This window comes from Odontesthes bonariensis, chromosome 12 (genome assembly GCF_027942865.1).
Source record: "Odontesthes bonariensis isolate fOdoBon6 chromosome 12, fOdoBon6.hap1, whole genome shotgun sequence".
Taxonomy (NCBI): Eukaryota; Metazoa; Chordata; class Actinopteri; order Atheriniformes; family Atherinopsidae; genus Odontesthes; species Odontesthes bonariensis.
This window is the reverse complement of record NC_134517.1, coordinates 6872944-6890611: the sequence shown is the minus strand read 5'-3', so window position 1 is coordinate 6890611 and position 17668 is coordinate 6872944. Positions and strand designations below refer to the sequence as shown.

The 17668-nt window shown below is 39.7% G+C and overlaps 1 protein-coding gene and 1 long non-coding RNA gene across 4 annotated transcripts in view; both read right to left on the bottom strand.

Annotated features, from left to right (window-relative positions):
• Positions 1 to 17668, bottom strand: part of tns1b (tensin 1b) — a 238290-nt gene that overhangs the window by 210579 nt on the left and 10043 nt on the right. The window contains exon 1 of one of the 3 annotated variants that reach the window (XM_075479013.1): positions 4527 to 4676. The exons of the other annotated variants lie outside the window; for them this stretch is intronic. Coding sequence (XP_075335128.1) covers positions 4527 to 4541 — 15 coding nt within the window. The 5' untranslated portion in view covers positions 4542 to 4676. Of the gene's footprint in view, positions 1 to 4526; positions 4677 to 17668 lie in introns of those variants that run through there. 3 annotated transcript variants of the gene reach the window in all.
• On the bottom strand, positions 6896 to 7825 carry LOC142396084 (uncharacterized). Its single transcript, XR_012772504.1, has 3 exons — positions 7587 to 7825; positions 7057 to 7266; positions 6896 to 6932 (listed from the first exon to the last, which is right to left on the bottom strand). It is a non-coding gene; the product is annotated as an uncharacterized LOC142396084 (long non-coding RNA).

The following is a 17668-nucleotide window of genomic DNA, read 5'->3' as shown; positions in this document are numbered from 1 at the left end:
TGTCAGATTTTAATACAATTTTAATTTTAAAAAGTTGTGTTTATCCTGCAATAGTGCTTTTACCACTTATATTCCAAAAGTAGTAACCAGCTGTATAGCTTCATCACGAGCACAATCTCAATCTTGCTTTCAGTTGATAATAGTTTTCTTTCACTTCATTACGACTGGAGAAGTTAATTTCAGTACAGATTCTGCCCAATTCTTTCACCCATAAATCTTCAAAGGAAATATTGGATCTATTTTACACAATTCATATAGCTTTCTAACCACAAGAAAGCAAACTCAAGAAGCACAGACATTTCTTTACAAAGTGAATATCTAATTATACAGTCCAAATACTCAGCAAACAGGGGATCCATTTTTGAAGTCAATAAGACATTTACAACATGCTATTGGTTCCCGATATCATCCCCAGTGCAGGTCATTTGGTGTAGGGTGCAACGTTCTGAAAGTCATAAATTGAGCATTCAGCAAATGTCCCCTTTATACTGAGAATACACTCTTTCCTGCATAATGACAATCTATGAAGCATATGGAAGATAATCTGGTTCTTGCATGTAGAAAGTCATTACACATTGTATCACTGTTAAAGGCCATTACACAATACTGGCAAAGGGTTCCAAAGAAGGTACAGGTACAATGTTGTTTACACTTCTTGCCCCTCAGCAGTGCAAACAATGGGCTAATTTCAAATCTCAATCTGGCAACATCAGCTCTGTTATCCATTCTAGGAAATTGGACAAGACGTTGGGGAGTGCAGGGTCATTGTTCCTTTGAGAATAAGGAGGGAAGTGGCCAGTCATGCTTTTGATTGGAGGTTGACAGGGATGTTTTAGCCACAGCTGGTGGCATCTACTTATCAGTTTTTATTTGATCTTATTAGTAAAATGCAGATGACTTCCAAAATGATCAATATAGCATAAATTGTGCCTAGGCTGTAGAATAAGGTAATATTGTTTTTTTTTAGAATATCAGTCCTGACCGTTCAGCAGAGAAGTGCAATCATATAAATGATTCAATTTAACATATAACAGTGGGAATGACAGCCTCTTTGTCAAACACAAAGTGCATATGCTATGCTGCACTGCAGCTCACTGCAGACTAATGGAACTCTGTGCTATGCACTTACCTCATTCCATATTTTACATACATGTCAGCTCTCAGTATTAGAGAGACCTTGTTTGGCAGAGACTGAATGACATCATGCATCTGTTTATACAGAATATAAACACGGCTGCTGTAAAGGACTTTTAGATCTGTTCGTTATCACTGCAGCAAAACAAGGCAAAACAAAATAAAAATGGGGAAAACCATTAGCCAATGTTTCCATTTGCATGGGACACCCATTTGTTCCAATATTACATTCCATGTGACTCAAAATGGTTGTGATTAAGGCTACAATTACCTCCTGCTCCACCTACTATTGATCAAGGACATTTTTTAACTGAGAGCTTGGGAAATGTAGTCACATGGCAGAGAGCCAAAGGGAATTATATGAAAGCTCATTTCATCGTTATACATAACAATGGCACTCTGCCTCTATCTTAAGTCAGCAGATGGAAACAGTTTTGGAAAATTCATGTGGGGATTAGTGATGAAATGGCGATTCCACAGAAATTTGCAGTTTTGGGCAAAGCTATCGCAGCTGATTCACCAAAAGCTTCTTTGGACAGAAGAAGGCTTAGAAAAGAAAAAACGCCAATTGAAATCACTGTGCAGGCAAGTAATAGTTCAACCCTTACCTATACTCATGCTTCTGAAGAGAAATTTAAAAAAAAGTTACAGATTCTTAATTATATGCAGCATCAAAATTTGGACATTTGAATTGTTTCTCCAAAGTTGGCAAAGTGAACAGATCATTTTGAATAAAACGCTTTGCAACACTTTAAAAGTAAAACCTCTTTTTTTCTCCTTTATTAGGTGGGGGGGGGGGTGGAAAGTGAAATGTAGAAAATACCCTCCTATATGTAGGACGATGAGAAATCAACTATCACAATAGCTGGGTTCCATCCAAGAGCCTAAATCAGACAAATTTTACAACTGACTGATTTGAAGCAAATAAATTAGGCAGCAGAGTCACCAGAGGGTGACAGTGTAGGCTGAGTTGCTTGTAGTTGTAATTCAGTAGAAGAAGTAGTTGTCCTAACCAGAAACAAATCTCAAGGAAGAAAACATCAACTGCAGTGAATAGCGAGCACTGCACTGCAGTGAGCAGTGCAGTGGAAAATGGCGAGAGCTCTTCTTCACAAGTTACTTTAATCACTGAGAATATCTGGGGTATTAAAATATGGGAGAGAGTCATTCATATGAGTTTATTGCTCTCTGGCTCAGACCACAAACAGCTGGTGAGTCACGTCATGTTAATTTTTGTTTGTTTCATTCCTCCTAAAGCGTCACGTCTTCTTCAAAAACGGCAAAAGCCACCTCAAGAGAGCATTTGAACATTTCTTCACAACAGTAGATTTTTTTTTCTTTTTACAGTTTACATTACAAGTTTTCTTAATTATATCTTTTAAATGCGCATCAAACACAACAATGGAAATCCAGCTACTGTCACGAATCCTTATAAATGTACGTACATGAGCTTGCATTCAAAACAACGATTAACAAACTCATCTGGAGTCTGGGGATTCTCAAATTATTTGTCAAAGCAAATAAAAAGCAGGTTTACAACAAAAAAAATAAAAAAAATACATAATTCTTTGTAGTAAAGCAAATTACAAGTGTGAGCTTTTGAAATATCAACCACACAAGCACTTGCCACACACAAAGGGACCGCAGTGATCGTTTCAACTTTGATGAAGAAATTTCAACTCTGCCTTAAACACAAAGGCCTTTAAGAAATCATTGGCTGCCTCATTAAAGCCCAGAGAATACAGAAATGGACATTGAGCAGTAGCAAATTCTGAAACGTCTGGTGTAATTCAGCTTACGTCCTTCTTTGTTTAGTGAAAGAAAGTGCAGAGACTTGTTAAGTTTTTGCACAATCCTTATTTTTAACATGACTGTCGGCATTTAGAAATGTAACATTTGTTGACCATCATTCATCACTGTAAAACAATCATCTGCAGTCATAAAGTCATTAAGTGACCAGATATTTTTGTATCAGAGGACAGAACAAAAGAAGATGCATAAAAAAGAGAACTGCAAGTAAATAGATGAAGCACAGACTGCCTTCAAGTGAAGACACAACACAAATATGGTGCAAAAAGCGCATTTCATCTTCACCCAGTGGACACTACACTTTACAGGATGTGAAAGGACAAAGCTAGAAGATCCATTCGTGTCTGGTATACACCAGCACATTCAAACTACATTGGAAAAGACATGACCAACATTTGTAAGTTATAAACACCACCCACTTATGTTAAATGTTGTAAGGATACTAAAAATGCACTCTAAAAAAAATGTATTAAAGCAGGGGTCTTCAACGTTTTTCAGGCCAAGGGGGGTCCCAAACTGATGGAGAGTTGGAGCAGGGACCCCCCTGCTATTTATATGGCATACAATTGTGTTTTATATTTAACGGGGCCTAGTGCCGTGTATAAACATAGCTACTCTGTTATTGTACATTCAATACTAAGCTATTCAAATAATACACAGGTTAATATTTTCATGTTTTTATTTTAAAGATGTGCAAGGTACAGGGTGGCCATGCCACTGCCATTTATAAACAAACATCTTGCATACAACACTGAGCTATTCAAATAATCCACAGATTTTAACTTTAAACATGCATGTAGATGGGACAATGAATCCTCAAACCATCTATGGATGGCACACGTTTGCACACAATTTGTGAGAAAAAACTGTTTGAAAAAAAATATATATATATAGTGTTTTTCCTAGATTGTACGTTCTAGAGGCCACTAAAACTTTTCATATTTGTGTCAAAACTTTTAATTAATTGGTTGCAATGGGGGTGTGAAGAGTATTTCAAGCAATATGTCAAAAAAATGTTCCAGAAAAAGATCCCCTACCCTGCCTTTAATGTTACATTCCTGTATCCAAACAAAATATTAAAGAAAAGAAGACACATTTTTACCTAGTCTTACTGAATCCATCGTGCTTATTTAACTGTTTAGTTGTAGATATGCTCACCAACACTATTTGTTATCAGAAGGCTATCTTGCTTCTCTGCAATCGGAACTTATGCGTAAATCATATTAGTTACAATACGATGACTACTAAACCTGTACAGATTATAAAAGGAATTTAGGTTTTCAAAAATGGATTAAAAACTGCATTAAGATTTCCTAATAAAGCCATAAATCAATCGCCATCGACAAATAGATTTTCATAGCTCTCTCAAATACACGTAAAAACTTTCAGAGATCAATCTCAAATCTATGTCATTCTTTAGAAAATGCTTGAAAAATATTACGTTTACAAAATTTGTCCTTTAGCCACCTTAAAGAAGCAAGACCACTCGGTTTGACATTTTGAGTGTTGGACTTGACAGACTGAGGTGGGAGGAAATCCCTGACCACCTCGAGCTTAAAAAGACACGTTGAAGCAGCACTCACCAGCCAGAGGGACATCGCAGACTTTTCTTTGAAGACACCTGGAGCAGTAATTCCCTTTCACAAATCCACAGCTTTGCAGAAAAACTGAACTATCTTTTCTGGGATTATCAAGACAGTGTTATTGTCACTGAAAGTTGGATGCACTCACAAAAGAGAGCCTTGCAGTCTGGCCCTTATCCTGACATACTTCCTGAGCTCCATTGTTAGTGAGGAGAGAGGAAACACACGCACACACACCATGGAAAGCCTGTGTCAGGAGATCATAACATGGAAAGTGAGAATACCAGAAGCTGCATTTTTTTGTTTGTTTCTTCTACTAGCCACTACCAGCTTTTAAGACGAAAACAGAAAATTAATTGTCATTGGTCTTTGTTAAACCAATTCTGGTTCTCTGTAAGAGGAACTTTGTCACAGGCTTTTCCATTCAAGCAAATCACAAAAACATGACCTCTCCACCACAGACACATTCTGCTACACTGTACATTAACTGTACATTCTAGCTGCTCAACAGTCCTCGGTCTTCTTTGTTGTATTTTGCATTTCATGATGCGCCAAATATTTTCAATTGGTGCAAGGTCTTGACTGGAGGACGGCCAGTCAATGAGCATATGTTCCTCTTAAAGCTGTATATACCTTTCAGCATTGAGAGTACCTTTCCAGATGTGCGAGCTGCCAGTTTCATAGGCACTAACGCCCCCCCCTGATATAAAGCCAGATGGTCCCTCTACTCTTCAGTTTGGAAGATGCAACATTCATGATTTCCAGAAATAAAGAGTCACTTTTAAATGCACTTTGGCCAAGAAAAGAACGCATCAGTTCTGGATCATGTATGGGGGGGGGGACATTACCTTTTCTTAGAATTATGGAGCATTAACCTGAACTTGTGGACGGCAGGGCCAGACAGGGCTTCCTGGAGATTTTCCTGAGGCCATCCAGGGATTTCCATGACATACTCATATTGTGAGTTGTGAGTTGTTTACCAACAGTTTAGTGACTTTCTCCTGTCTATATGCTTTTGATACTTTCCAATCAGGCTTTAGGCCCCACCACCGCACTGAGACAGCTCTGATCAAGGTGACAAACGATATCCGCCTGAACACAGATGCAAGTAAAGTCTCAGTCTTAGTTCTGCTGGACCTGAGTGCTGCCTTTGACACAGTTGACCATGCAATCTTATTACAGAGGTTAGAAGACTGGGTGGGAATCTCTGGTCGTGCTTTAAACTGGTTCAAGTATCTGGAGGACAGGAAATATTTTGTTGAAATTGGTAACTGTGGCCCAATCCCAATTCTATTTTCTACCCCTTCGCCTACCCCTCGCCCCTACCCCTCGCCCCTTCAAACGTAGGGGTAGGCGAAGGGCTAAGAATGTCACCCCTTCGAATTGGGACAGCACTTCACACTCACGACCGTAATAAGTCCGCGCCGTCAGTTGTTACGTAACCAAAAGCGACAGCTTTAGCCAGAAGTAAACAAACATGACCGGTGCTGTGGTGTTCGCGCTGTCCTGGGCTATTCGGATATTTTTAGAAATATCTGCGTCGAATCGACGGAGTGCCATCAGGCGAAGGTGTCTTCGACATGTGGGAGCATTGCTGGATCTTGTTACGGTATGTAGAATGATAAATTAATTTAAATAACGTGTGTGAGTGAGCAGCTGGTAGCTTCCAGAGCCGGCGTGTGAATATGATAATGTGTGTGTGTGTGTGTGTGTTTGAAAGTGCTTCTAACTGTACATTTGTGATATTGTGTAATATAGAAACAATTTGCTTGTCTCGTTGGATTTGCTGATTTATTGATTGGAGTAGTATCCTAACCTGGCTAACCTAGCTGAAAGCATAAGCTAACGTTTAGCCTTTGTTACTCGCCTCGTTCCGTTTGGGATAAACATAGCTCATGCGTTTTTGAAGCGGTTTTCTTTGTACCAGGTTCAGATTTGATGACTTAAATAAATGCACTGCATTGTGTGTGCTATCAATGTGTTGGTTTGGGAGGATGAAAGCCTGATCTTTCCATGTTTTTCTTTCCAGCAGACGGGTCATCCTACAAATTATTGCCCATTGGACCACAACATGTACCCCAATTTTTTTTGTTATCCCTTGTATAATAAATCTCTTCATACCAATATCCGTTCCAGTCGTTAATATGATGTTGATGTGATAATCATGCTCACAAACCTTTTGTCCTTAATTTCTTTTATTAGGCTCACATTACAGACTGGTAAGGCAGCTTATTTTCAGAAATAACAGCTTAAAGTGTCTGCTGCAAATATGGACAATAAACAGTATGAATATAAACAGTATGAACATAAACGGGCAACAGTGCAATCATCAAGAACGAGATGACTGGAGCAGGAACAGCGAAGGTGCTTGGCGCATCGGAGGTGCTGCATGGGCTCAGTGATGTTCTGGGGGAACAAGACATGACATTATAGCATGTACTTTCATCCATTGTAAAAAAATTAAAAAAGGTGTTTCAGGATGCGGTAGTGGTGGCTGTGTGTACAATAGGTGCATGGCGCATCAACTCACCGTAAAGTTTGTCTATCATGCGCTCAAACCGAGCTAAAAAGCGCTCCGTTTTCTGCTCGTGGCGCTTCTGCTCCTTCAGGCTCTCCTGTATCAGGTAATCCATTATGGGATTGGACTTCCTACTTCTTTTTGGGGATGGGGATGACTTTAGAAACAGATCTTCGTTTTCGGCGCTAAACCTGATCAGGCTCTTTGTTTGTGCTTGAGTCCCTGTGAATCAGTCACATATATGAATACTTGTGATAATAGGTAGCGAAATGACGCTCATGTCACTCAAAAGGAACTTCTCTATGGTTAACCAACTACATTGCTTGTAAATACTCATGTTACAATTTAAAAAACAACTCTTTCGCAGCACCTTCACATGCATTGACCGATTACTCCATGTAAAATAGCGACTTTTCCCATGTGCGTTTATAACAGAAAATAACTACACATTGCCACCATGTTAAACTCACACAATACACCAGTTATCACAACCTAAAACGATTAAAACAGTTAAATTATGGCAAAAAGATAGAAGAACTTACATTTGTGTGGTGCTCTTGCTTCTGCCATTTTTAAAAAGACTCACGATCTCCCGGTAGTCGCGTTGTACTCTGGGAAATATATCATACCCCTTCAAACGGAGTCTGCCTGGCCGAAGCCCTCCGTTTCAAGGGCTACAACGGAGGGGTAGGGCTAAGGGGAACGGCTTTGGAAGAGTATTGGGACAACACTACCCCTTCACGTGAACGCGCAAAACGGAGGGGAAGGGGTAAGGGGTAGGGCCAAGGGGTGAATTGGGATTGGGCCTGTGTCTCAGACCAAATGGCTATGGCCTGTGGGGAAATCCTTGTCTGTGGCCCACAGAAACAAAGAGAAAGTATTATCAGTCACCTTGAGACTCTCTCTCTTAAAGTGCTTATGAAACGAATTTTAATTGTTGGAATTTCACAGTTTTTGCTGCTGATTCTAAAGGTTCCAAGCCTTGCGATTAAAATGAGATATTGTCTGGATAATAATTTATCCGGGAAGTCATGTTAAAACGGGCTCAAAAGGAGCCACATTTTGTCTTTTTGTGCGAATTCTTTTTTTAATGCGTGACGTCATAGGGTTGACACAGAAGTTCTCGCAGTCTAACTGTAATGGCAGCGTCTATGGCTAAGACATCACAGCACGGCAGAAAATATTGTGTTGCTGGAGGAACAAATGGTGTTAGTTGCAAAAATAGCAGCTTCACTGAAGGGATCTCTCTGCACATGTTTCCCAAACTAAAAACTACTGGAACTGAGGCTGACAAGGAGAAGGCAAAGACGAGAGCACGGTGGATACAGTTTGTACGGAGGCATCGTCGTGATTTTGAAGTGTCCTCAACATCCGTGTTGTGCTCCGTACATTTCCATCACAAAAGTTTCACAAAAAATGTGGAGATCGCGGGAATGGTTGGGAATAGGAGACGTCTTTTAGCTGAAGCTGTTCCAACTATTGACATCGCTGGACCTGGTGTGCCGAGGAGACTGTCCCTGCTGAACTACTGCTCGGGCGCGAAGACAGGTGAGTCTGAAATTTCCAGATCGGACATTACTGGACTTGTTTTTTTTATATATAATAATGTTCGCTTACTGTTCGCTTCTGAGAGGCAAGTGTCGACCACTGCTTTTGGCTGAGAGCAGGGTGGACCGCATCACTGCGTGCTGCCGCCTGCCGATAGCTGCACCTGTTACGGTGTTTGCTGTTCGGAAGCAGGGGACTGCTCGCTTTGCTCTTCGGTCTACACACATATCCAGCTAGAATTGCTGTCTGGTCTCTCCGGTGATTGCGCCGGCTACGACATCCGAGGCTCCGTGGATCAGTCCTACCGATGGCTGCTGTCAGTCGTGCCGAGGCCGGGTGCCCATCTCCCTGCCGCCGACCCGTGAGGATCCGCAGATGGGGCCGCGCACTGGAGGATCTCCGACCCGTTAATCCACGCCATTGTTTATTAAGCTTACATTAAAACCATGTTATTATCACATACGTTTTTTTTAAGTGGCTGGATTTCAAAGTGCCCCTTCGTTAGGTTTCAACGTGTCAAAGACAGCGCAGCAGAATGCCATATCTGCGAAACCGGCATGTTCAAATCTTTTCCAGTTTACCACAGCAAACATACACTATTGTGTCATTTGATTGATAACATCTTAATAATAATCAGCGTGTAGTAGGAGCGATGGCTGTTTTGTGCCCGCCGATCCTGTGCCGAAAATGGTAACTTTCTTTAATTTCCATTACCCATACGGAGGTGCAGAGAGCCTCTTCAATATAGATATTAAATCGATTTGTGTGGCTTAAATTCAACGAAAGTTTTTCCACATAATGTTAGAGGTGTGTTCTTTCGACCTGCTGATGTTTGTATCAGAATTTTGGTTCCTTTATGAGATATAGGTCCATCAAATGTATGTTATTATCGCAGCCAGCCATACTAGCAAATAAGGGAGTCAACCCTATGACGTCACGGTCATGTGGCCAATTTCGCACCAAAGGCCACATAATTCACACTTTTAAATGGCCGTTTTAACAAGTTATGCCCGGAAAATTTAGTTCAAGTTGGATTGATGGTTTTAGAAAAAGACAAAAATTTCATTTGAATGATAGATGAACATTCGTTTCAGTGCATCTTTAAACCTATGAATCAAGTTAGAAATCTCGGCTGGAACTCGGCTCACAGGACGCAGCGGGGGGTAAGTCAATGTTCATAAATGATATTGCTAATATGGGATGTCATACAGCTTCATGTCAAAAGAGGCGAACTATCCCTTTAAGATCAAAGACACCCATAATGATTTGTGGCCATGTCTCCGGATTATCTGAATGCCGTGATATCATGTCCATTAGATGACAGAATAGTCAAAGTCTATTTGACTATTTGACAAAGTCTCTAGAATTATTCTAAAAGTTTTCTACATACGCTGCCCACCTTTTCTCCTGCGAGATTCTGCTTCTTTAAGGTGCTTTTTTCAAGACCAAATCATGAGATTTATCAGCCGAAATAGTTGCAACATGTTTTTCCAACTGTTTCTTTTTAGAACCACTTACTTTTCAAGTGTTTTGTTGCCCCCATCTCAACTTTTGGCATGTTGCTGCCATCAAATTCATAGTAATTCATTATTTCAACATTTGATACGATTTCTATGTGGACAAAAATATTGGTTTAAGAGATTTGATAATCATTGTATTATGCTCTAAATTACATTTTACACAGCATCCCGACAAGAATTGGACTTCACATACTACTTCAGCATTTTGGCTTAGTTTATGTAAAATAAACAATGAAACAGTGCAATGTGCCATCTGTTGTTTTTCATTTGAGGTTGAAGACCTGGAAAGGGCCGAATGATTTTTACTACTGGCACTACAAATCTTCTAAAATAAAATTAATTCAGTTAAATTTTTTTACATGTTGAACGCATATGCAACGCAGTTTCACAACAGTTTGAACAAAAGAAAAATAAAACAAAAATGACAAACTGTCAAACTGTCTCCCTAACGACAGTTCAAAAGTGCCTCTCTTATAAATTAATCTAGATTTTACTTACTATGCTAATAAGCTTGAATAAACTAGACTTGGAACTGTGTTTACTTTTGACAGGAGGGAGAAAACTGTTCCAGACAAATTAATGAACACACTGCTCACTGACAGCTGAAGTGAAGAGCTCTCCCCTTTGGAACAATCTACCCTCATAACCAAGTAACTCGCACTTCTCTAGTTATTTTTTTTAACAGTCCTTTGATGGAATCCACCTCAGACCTCACAGATTCATTGCCCCTTCTCTGTGAATGAGGAAGGGATTTTAAAAAGCAGAGCGTGCAGACGGTGAGCAGCAGGAATTGCATGGGACATTAACATCCCTCCAGCTTGCTTTTCTACTCTCAACATGACTTTTACAAGGTTTTGAAGAACAAAGGAGTATTTACTTTGCTGGTGATGAAACACAGTAGTGGTTCCTCTAAGTGGTTTCAGAGAATTGCAAAATAGCACACACCCAAACTATCACGATATTGGGGGTATAACCCAAGTTTAACAACACGTTAAACTTTATCTGAGCATGAAAAATGTTTTAATCCTTGTGACATTCACATTGAAAACCCTCAGAGTCATTAGATTGGACTGTGTTGTTAGTTCTTTGTAAAAACCTACTGAGTCCTACAAACAAGAAACAACTCCCACTGTTGACTCCTAAAGAAAACTAAGAATGTGTTTCTGCCTGTGCATGTATAAGTAGATAGATGGATCCTCACTGTGTCTGTATTGTAAACAATGTGAAGCCCAGAACTGAAACCATATAGGATTCATTCTTCCCAAAGCCTCTCTAAACCCCCCTTCTGACAGATCAAAGTCTACATTGTGTTCTTAGGTTTTAACATGGGGGGTTACTTTCTGGCCGATTGTCATTGCTCCTCAAAGTGTTAAGCCATGAGTGAGGCCTCTGTGAATACTGCTGCCAAGAGGAGTGGCTGAAATCTGAGTTGTGTGAGCAATTCCTCCTTGCCATGTGTGTTAGGGACAAGACAGAAACTTGGGGTTTAAACTGGGAGTGCATGCTGTCTGTCCTCACACTTGGACTTTCTGATTAAACTACATAAAAGTTCTTCAGTGTTTTAAAAGTTAACTTTTGATATCTTGTTACAATAACAAATTATGGCAGAGTGCCCTCTGCTGGTATCTTAGCAGAATTGCCATATTTCATTTGAAGAAAACCCAAATGAGTTTGATTTACAGGTGGAAATATGAAATGTATTTGTGTAAATGTTAGTGAGCCACATCCTTGGTGGTTAAAGCTATAGCCCAGACTGTAAACTCAGCAGTGCTGCTTGAGATGAGCCCTGAGGGAAAGATTTTCACACGTGTTAAATATGACAGCATCACTAGTGTAATAAACAGTTCTTTGGGAGTACTTGAAGTCTATGCATCCTACACATTTTTAAAAAATGCAATACTGCATAGTGCTAAGTGGTTGTTACTAATGAAAAGCAAAATTACAATCCTGGAAAATTTGTGGATTTTGTGCACATTTGTGGACTCAATTTAAAAGGTTTGGGGTTTTTTTTCCAAGAGTCACACCTTAATCAAGGTGTCATATTTATGAACATCAAATTTCAATATCAAAAGCACAAACAAATGGATGTTATAACTCAGTAATAACTCAGTTTGTAGTAAAAAAAAAATAATAATAATAATAATAATATAAAGTGATAGTGAAGCATGGATGAAGTGACTTAAACCAATCACGTAACTTTGAACAATGTTATTACTGTACTATTAGGGGTGTGAGCAATTTTTTTATTCAAAGTACACGTAAAGAAACCATCTGACAAATTCTCTTTAAAAGGATCCCATTGGTCTTTGTGGCAGTTGGATAATCCCGTCTTTTTCAGCTTTGATTTCATGCTTTCTTTCTTTTTCTTTACTGTTGCTGAGTGTTTTCCTGCAAGTCTTGACACAATTTTAGATTTTACGTTCAGTTTTTTTCATTCTTCCTGCCTCTGAATAAATGCAGTTTGGGCCTAGAGTTGGGCGACTTGATTACCTCATTGTAAACAGTCTTTATTGCCACAATCTGCTTATCAGAGGAATTTTTATGGAACGTGTCATGAAATAAATAAAGAAAGAAAGTGCCAGTCAAAATTTCCTACTCTACATGAACAAAGCATTTTGGGCAGATCTTTTGAAAGTTAAAAGCCTTTAGCTTTGAGCTGAAGGTATAGTTTTTGAATCCAGGCAGCCATATGCACAACTGGTCATGTGACCACATGAGCTGCACTATATCTTTGAGAACTTTAAATCATACTGGATTGTTGATTGTGATTCTATCCCAACTTTGGTCTTAACCGATGCTGAGACTTAAGTCCAAGAGCTCTTTTTTGGTGGACAAATGCTATAAATTGGCATCTTGGCAGCTACATTTTCAGTCATAACTGTTCAAAGTTACTTCAAAATATACATCGTTGTTTTTTCTTCTGGTTAAGTTTATTTAGTGTTAGGATTCATTTATTCATGGTATCTACGGAATATTAGATTGAAATCCTAACTTTCAAACGAAGATTAAGATTGTAAAAAATGGAGTTGAGGTAAATTATAGCTCCCGGGAAGCAGTTTTTGCACATACAGTAATGCCTATGTAGGTCCATGCATTTCTCTGTGTGTGGTGGTGATGTGGACGCCCCGCCTGTCAGCTTAAGGCAAAATAGACCCACTAAACACAAAGCTGCATTTCTTCACAGCACCCACTGTAACCCATGGCGATGGTGAGTTTGCCCCACAGCAAGGAATTATGCAAACGTAAATCATGCTTGACTGGCCAAAAGACTGCATGTGTGTCCATCGCATGGCTTCACATTTCACCCAAACTTTACTGGTGCCAATGGCCTTTTGTCTGCTTTAATTGAATTAACTTCTCATAAACAGACATTGCTGCAGGAGAGCTTTGGCACATTGCACAGCCGTCATGGTACCTGTTAACAGTGTTTACATTGGAATTGTTCAATGGATTCTCCTTGGCTGTATTTTATAACTAAGTGACATTCAATTTTTTTAAGGGGAACATGACACATTAATCACATAGTCACATAACAAACGTGCACGATCGCCACACTCACTCTTATTTAGCATCCCTATTGTGTCATTTATGGCGATGTTTCAGCCCCCTGGGAAAAGAGGTTACAAAGAAAAGACTGTTACATCTTATTATTGACTGACCCTCCGACTCAAATAAGTCAGTTTGAAAAAAAAAAAGAAAAACATTTAAATGTCTTACACAATTTTTTTCTTTGTCAGATTGTTAGCTTTAAACTTTTCATCAAACAACTGTTCATCATTTGTTTTGGTCTGAGCTAGTGACTGCATGCAAATGATAACACTATCGGTATGACACATTGATCATTCTTCCTTCAATTATGTGAGTAAATTACAATTTAAGGAAGAATAAAAGTAAATGGCAATGCCCCCATCTGCTGGCTAGAAAGCACAGAGTTATGAAAATCCTGGGTTGTAACTTCCACTTTGAAACCACTTTAGAAAACGTCTTTCAGAAAAAAACATAACTCTCTGGGGTTGTTTTGGTTACAGTGCAAAGGCTGAAGGAAGGAATGTCTTCCCTGTTTACTGGTTGTCTTCTTTTTTTTTCCCATTTTGACTTGGGACAGAATGGCAGAGACCCACCCAGACACAGAGCAAACACTGTCACGTGGTTCTCTCAGGCAGATAAAAGAGTTGTAGTGTTCAAATGTTTGGCCAGTCTCTGACATCATGTGATACAAACAAGTTTCAGCAATCTTGACGGGCAGTGTTACAGACTTGACCAGACTTGTATTGTAGCAAATCATCTGTGGTGCTTGCAGTATGACCATTATTTAAGTTGGATAATTGAATGTATAACAGCAAAGTCTAACAGTATGATCTTAGTCGAGGCAACATGAAGCATCTCCAGTGTTATCACTCTATTAATCCGGGACAAGAACAGGAGATGTCCCTCAAAAAGCACAATGAGTCATAAAAGAATTTAATTTAGAAAGTCAATTGGGAAATACATAAAACATGGCTTGCATGGGTTCCCGGTGATTGCTGCTCGTTCGCTGATTGATAATGATGGTGTTCAAACTTTAATTTAGTTCTATCTATCCCTGGGCCTGCTGAGATTTGGTCTGTGTGTCCTAAAAACCCTTTGGACTTGATTTTAGAGTATTACTTTACACACCTCTACACCAACCTGATCTTATGACAGAGAAAGTTATTACAGTGTCACCACTCATTGTTCCCTACTTAGATGTAGCTTAAGTTTCTATTCATCAGCACCTTGACGTCCTTAGACATGTTGCTTCGTTGACGACCCTATTCCATGTCATGCTAGTGTTGACTTGACCATAGACATCTACAGAGAAGAAAGGGGAAATAGCAGGAGGTGCAAATATACAGACCATTCTGACACTGTCAGCACATTTGTGCAAGAAATCAGTGGTTTGGGACCAGTGGCCTGCTATGTTTTCAACAGTCAATGTAATTTTCTACTTTCCTCCGAGTAACAATTCTCACTTTTCTACAACACTCCCCTGCAAGTGGTTAGGGTTCAAATTAATCTACACTGTTAGGTCTACGTATTAAAAATAAAGTTAGCGAGCTATAATAATATACATAGTTGCATCATAGATGTTTTTACATTCATGTGTCGCAACTCCCGTCATAACACAAGCACGCTGCCTGACAGAATATAACAGCTGAGGGATAAATTGCAATCTTTTTGTGACACAATACATTGTGGACAAGTTGACAAAAAATATTCATATTACATATTACCTGTATATATTACAGGTCTGACAGTGCTTGAGAAATAGATTTGATCCAAAGTTCACTGTCTATACCTGTTAAACTCACTGATGACACTGATTTAGCGTCTAACTGAATCTGCTGCGTTGTTTCCTTCATTATCCTGAGCAAGTAAAAAGTATCAAAATGGCAGAAATCTCAGCACCTGTCAATGGAACCACTGACGTTTGGTATTTATCAGAATTCAAATCCACTAGACTGAGGGATTATTGATATTATTATTAATTATTTGAAAATGCTTGTGACTACTGGTTAGGAGGCAAAAATGTGTCACTGAAAGTTTTACAATTATCTGATTAAAGCTATTTCAGGTCTGTTTTAGAGCACAAACAACCCACTTCCATCCATCCATCCATTTTCTATTCCCGCTGAATCTATCGGTAGGGTTGCGGGGGAGCTGGAGCCTATCCCAGCGGTCATCGGGCGAGAGACGGGGTACACCCTGGACAGGCCGCCAGTCCATCACAGGGCCACACACAACCACACTCTTAAAGCTGCCGTCGGCAACTTTTTTTTTGTCATATTAGCTTGAACTGTCATGGGATTCTGGAAGTAGAATATTAAATAGGCTGTTTAGGAAAAATCCCGAATTCTGTACCTCCCTCTAAAGCCTGTAATCGTGCTTGCAAAAATCGAGCGCTCCCGGCTGTTTTCAACCAATCACGTTAGGGTGGAGGAATTGCTACCTGTCAATCACAGCTTGTGCACACGCTGCTGAGCGTGAGTCTGCCCCCAGCTTGTGTGCGCGCGCACACTGGTGTGAACTCACGTGCACAACCTCGAGGGGTTTGGGGGGCGGTTTGGAGCTTGGTAGAGGTTGGGGGAGGGACCTGAAAGTTGTATCAGTTCGAATTTTCCGACTTTAGACTCGGAATTCTGAAAACCTGCCGATGGCAGCTTTAAGGACAATTTTTAAAGACACCAATTAACCAAACATGCATGTTTTTGGACAGTGGGAGGAAGCCGAAGTACCTGGAGAGAACCCACACATACACAGGGAAAACATGCAAACTCTACACAGAAAGGCAACCGCCGTGAGTTGAATCTGGAACCCTCTCGCTGTGAGGTGATGGTGCCAACCACCACACCACCGTGTAGCCCCAAACAACCCACTTTTCATTCTAAATGGGGACCCTGAGCCTCAGCAGCCCCAACTCATTTAATTCCGTAAAACACCCTGACATGCCAAGAACTAATCTAAATTTAAGTCTGCACGTGTTAAGGCGTGGCCACGTTAGGGCTTAGCAGTAATATAAGACAATTGCACCAAATAACAAAGAGATCTCAGGAATGTGCCACAAAAGTGAAAGTACAGGGGAAGGAATGTTATCTTGTGAATAGATAAGTAGCAGTGTTGCAGTGAAATGAGCTGTTCACTGATAAAGCAGCCATTAAAGCAACTTGCGCTTCAACTAATACTGTTCTAAAGCATTTTATCTGACTGTAGACTGTTAAATCCACGATGGTCATCTCTGAAAAGGGGGCCAATTTACAATCCAAGAATGAACAAAATAAATGTTAACAACATAAAACTAGCCAGTTAATGAATAAACATTTCATCTTGTTATGCAAGCACGAATCACCCGTGTCAGGTCAACAAGTACTATATTACTTGCATTTCCAAAGAAATATTAGCCTGTAGTCAGAGCTAATACTCAGACCCATGAACCATGAACACAACAGAATGATGTGGAGGCTTTCAGGCTATTTTCAGAGTTATGCCACAGGGCTGCCAAGGCAGACAGGCATGCAGTGGGCAAAGATGCAGAAGATTATATTTTCAGACTGCCTGTGACTACTGTAATGTAAAATAAAGTGGGATTAAAGGGTAAACCCCTCAATTAAGGAAATCCAATATCTCATTCCTGCTGTCTGGGAAAGTAAATGCAAAACCAAAGAAACTCGCTCTGCACTAACAACAAAGACTTTTAGGCTCTAATACTAATTCATTCCAAATTGTTGCTCATCTTTGATCATAGATTTTTTTTTCCCCATGTATAGCTGTCTTTATCCCACATCAATATAAAGATACTGTCTTCATCTGAAGTATTTATTCTAAATTATAGCCCATTTTAAGACTAATTTAGTGTGCATCTTACAGAAGCAAGATCTCTACTCACCTACAAAGCATATGCAAAGCAAGTTTCACCATTGAGTGACGTTAAAATTAATGTTGCTAGTGGTTGTTATGTCCATCACTGTTTGAACAGAGAAACTAACAAGCATAAGGAACTGTGACTTACCTAAACAATGTTGATCCTGTCCTTTTTTTTT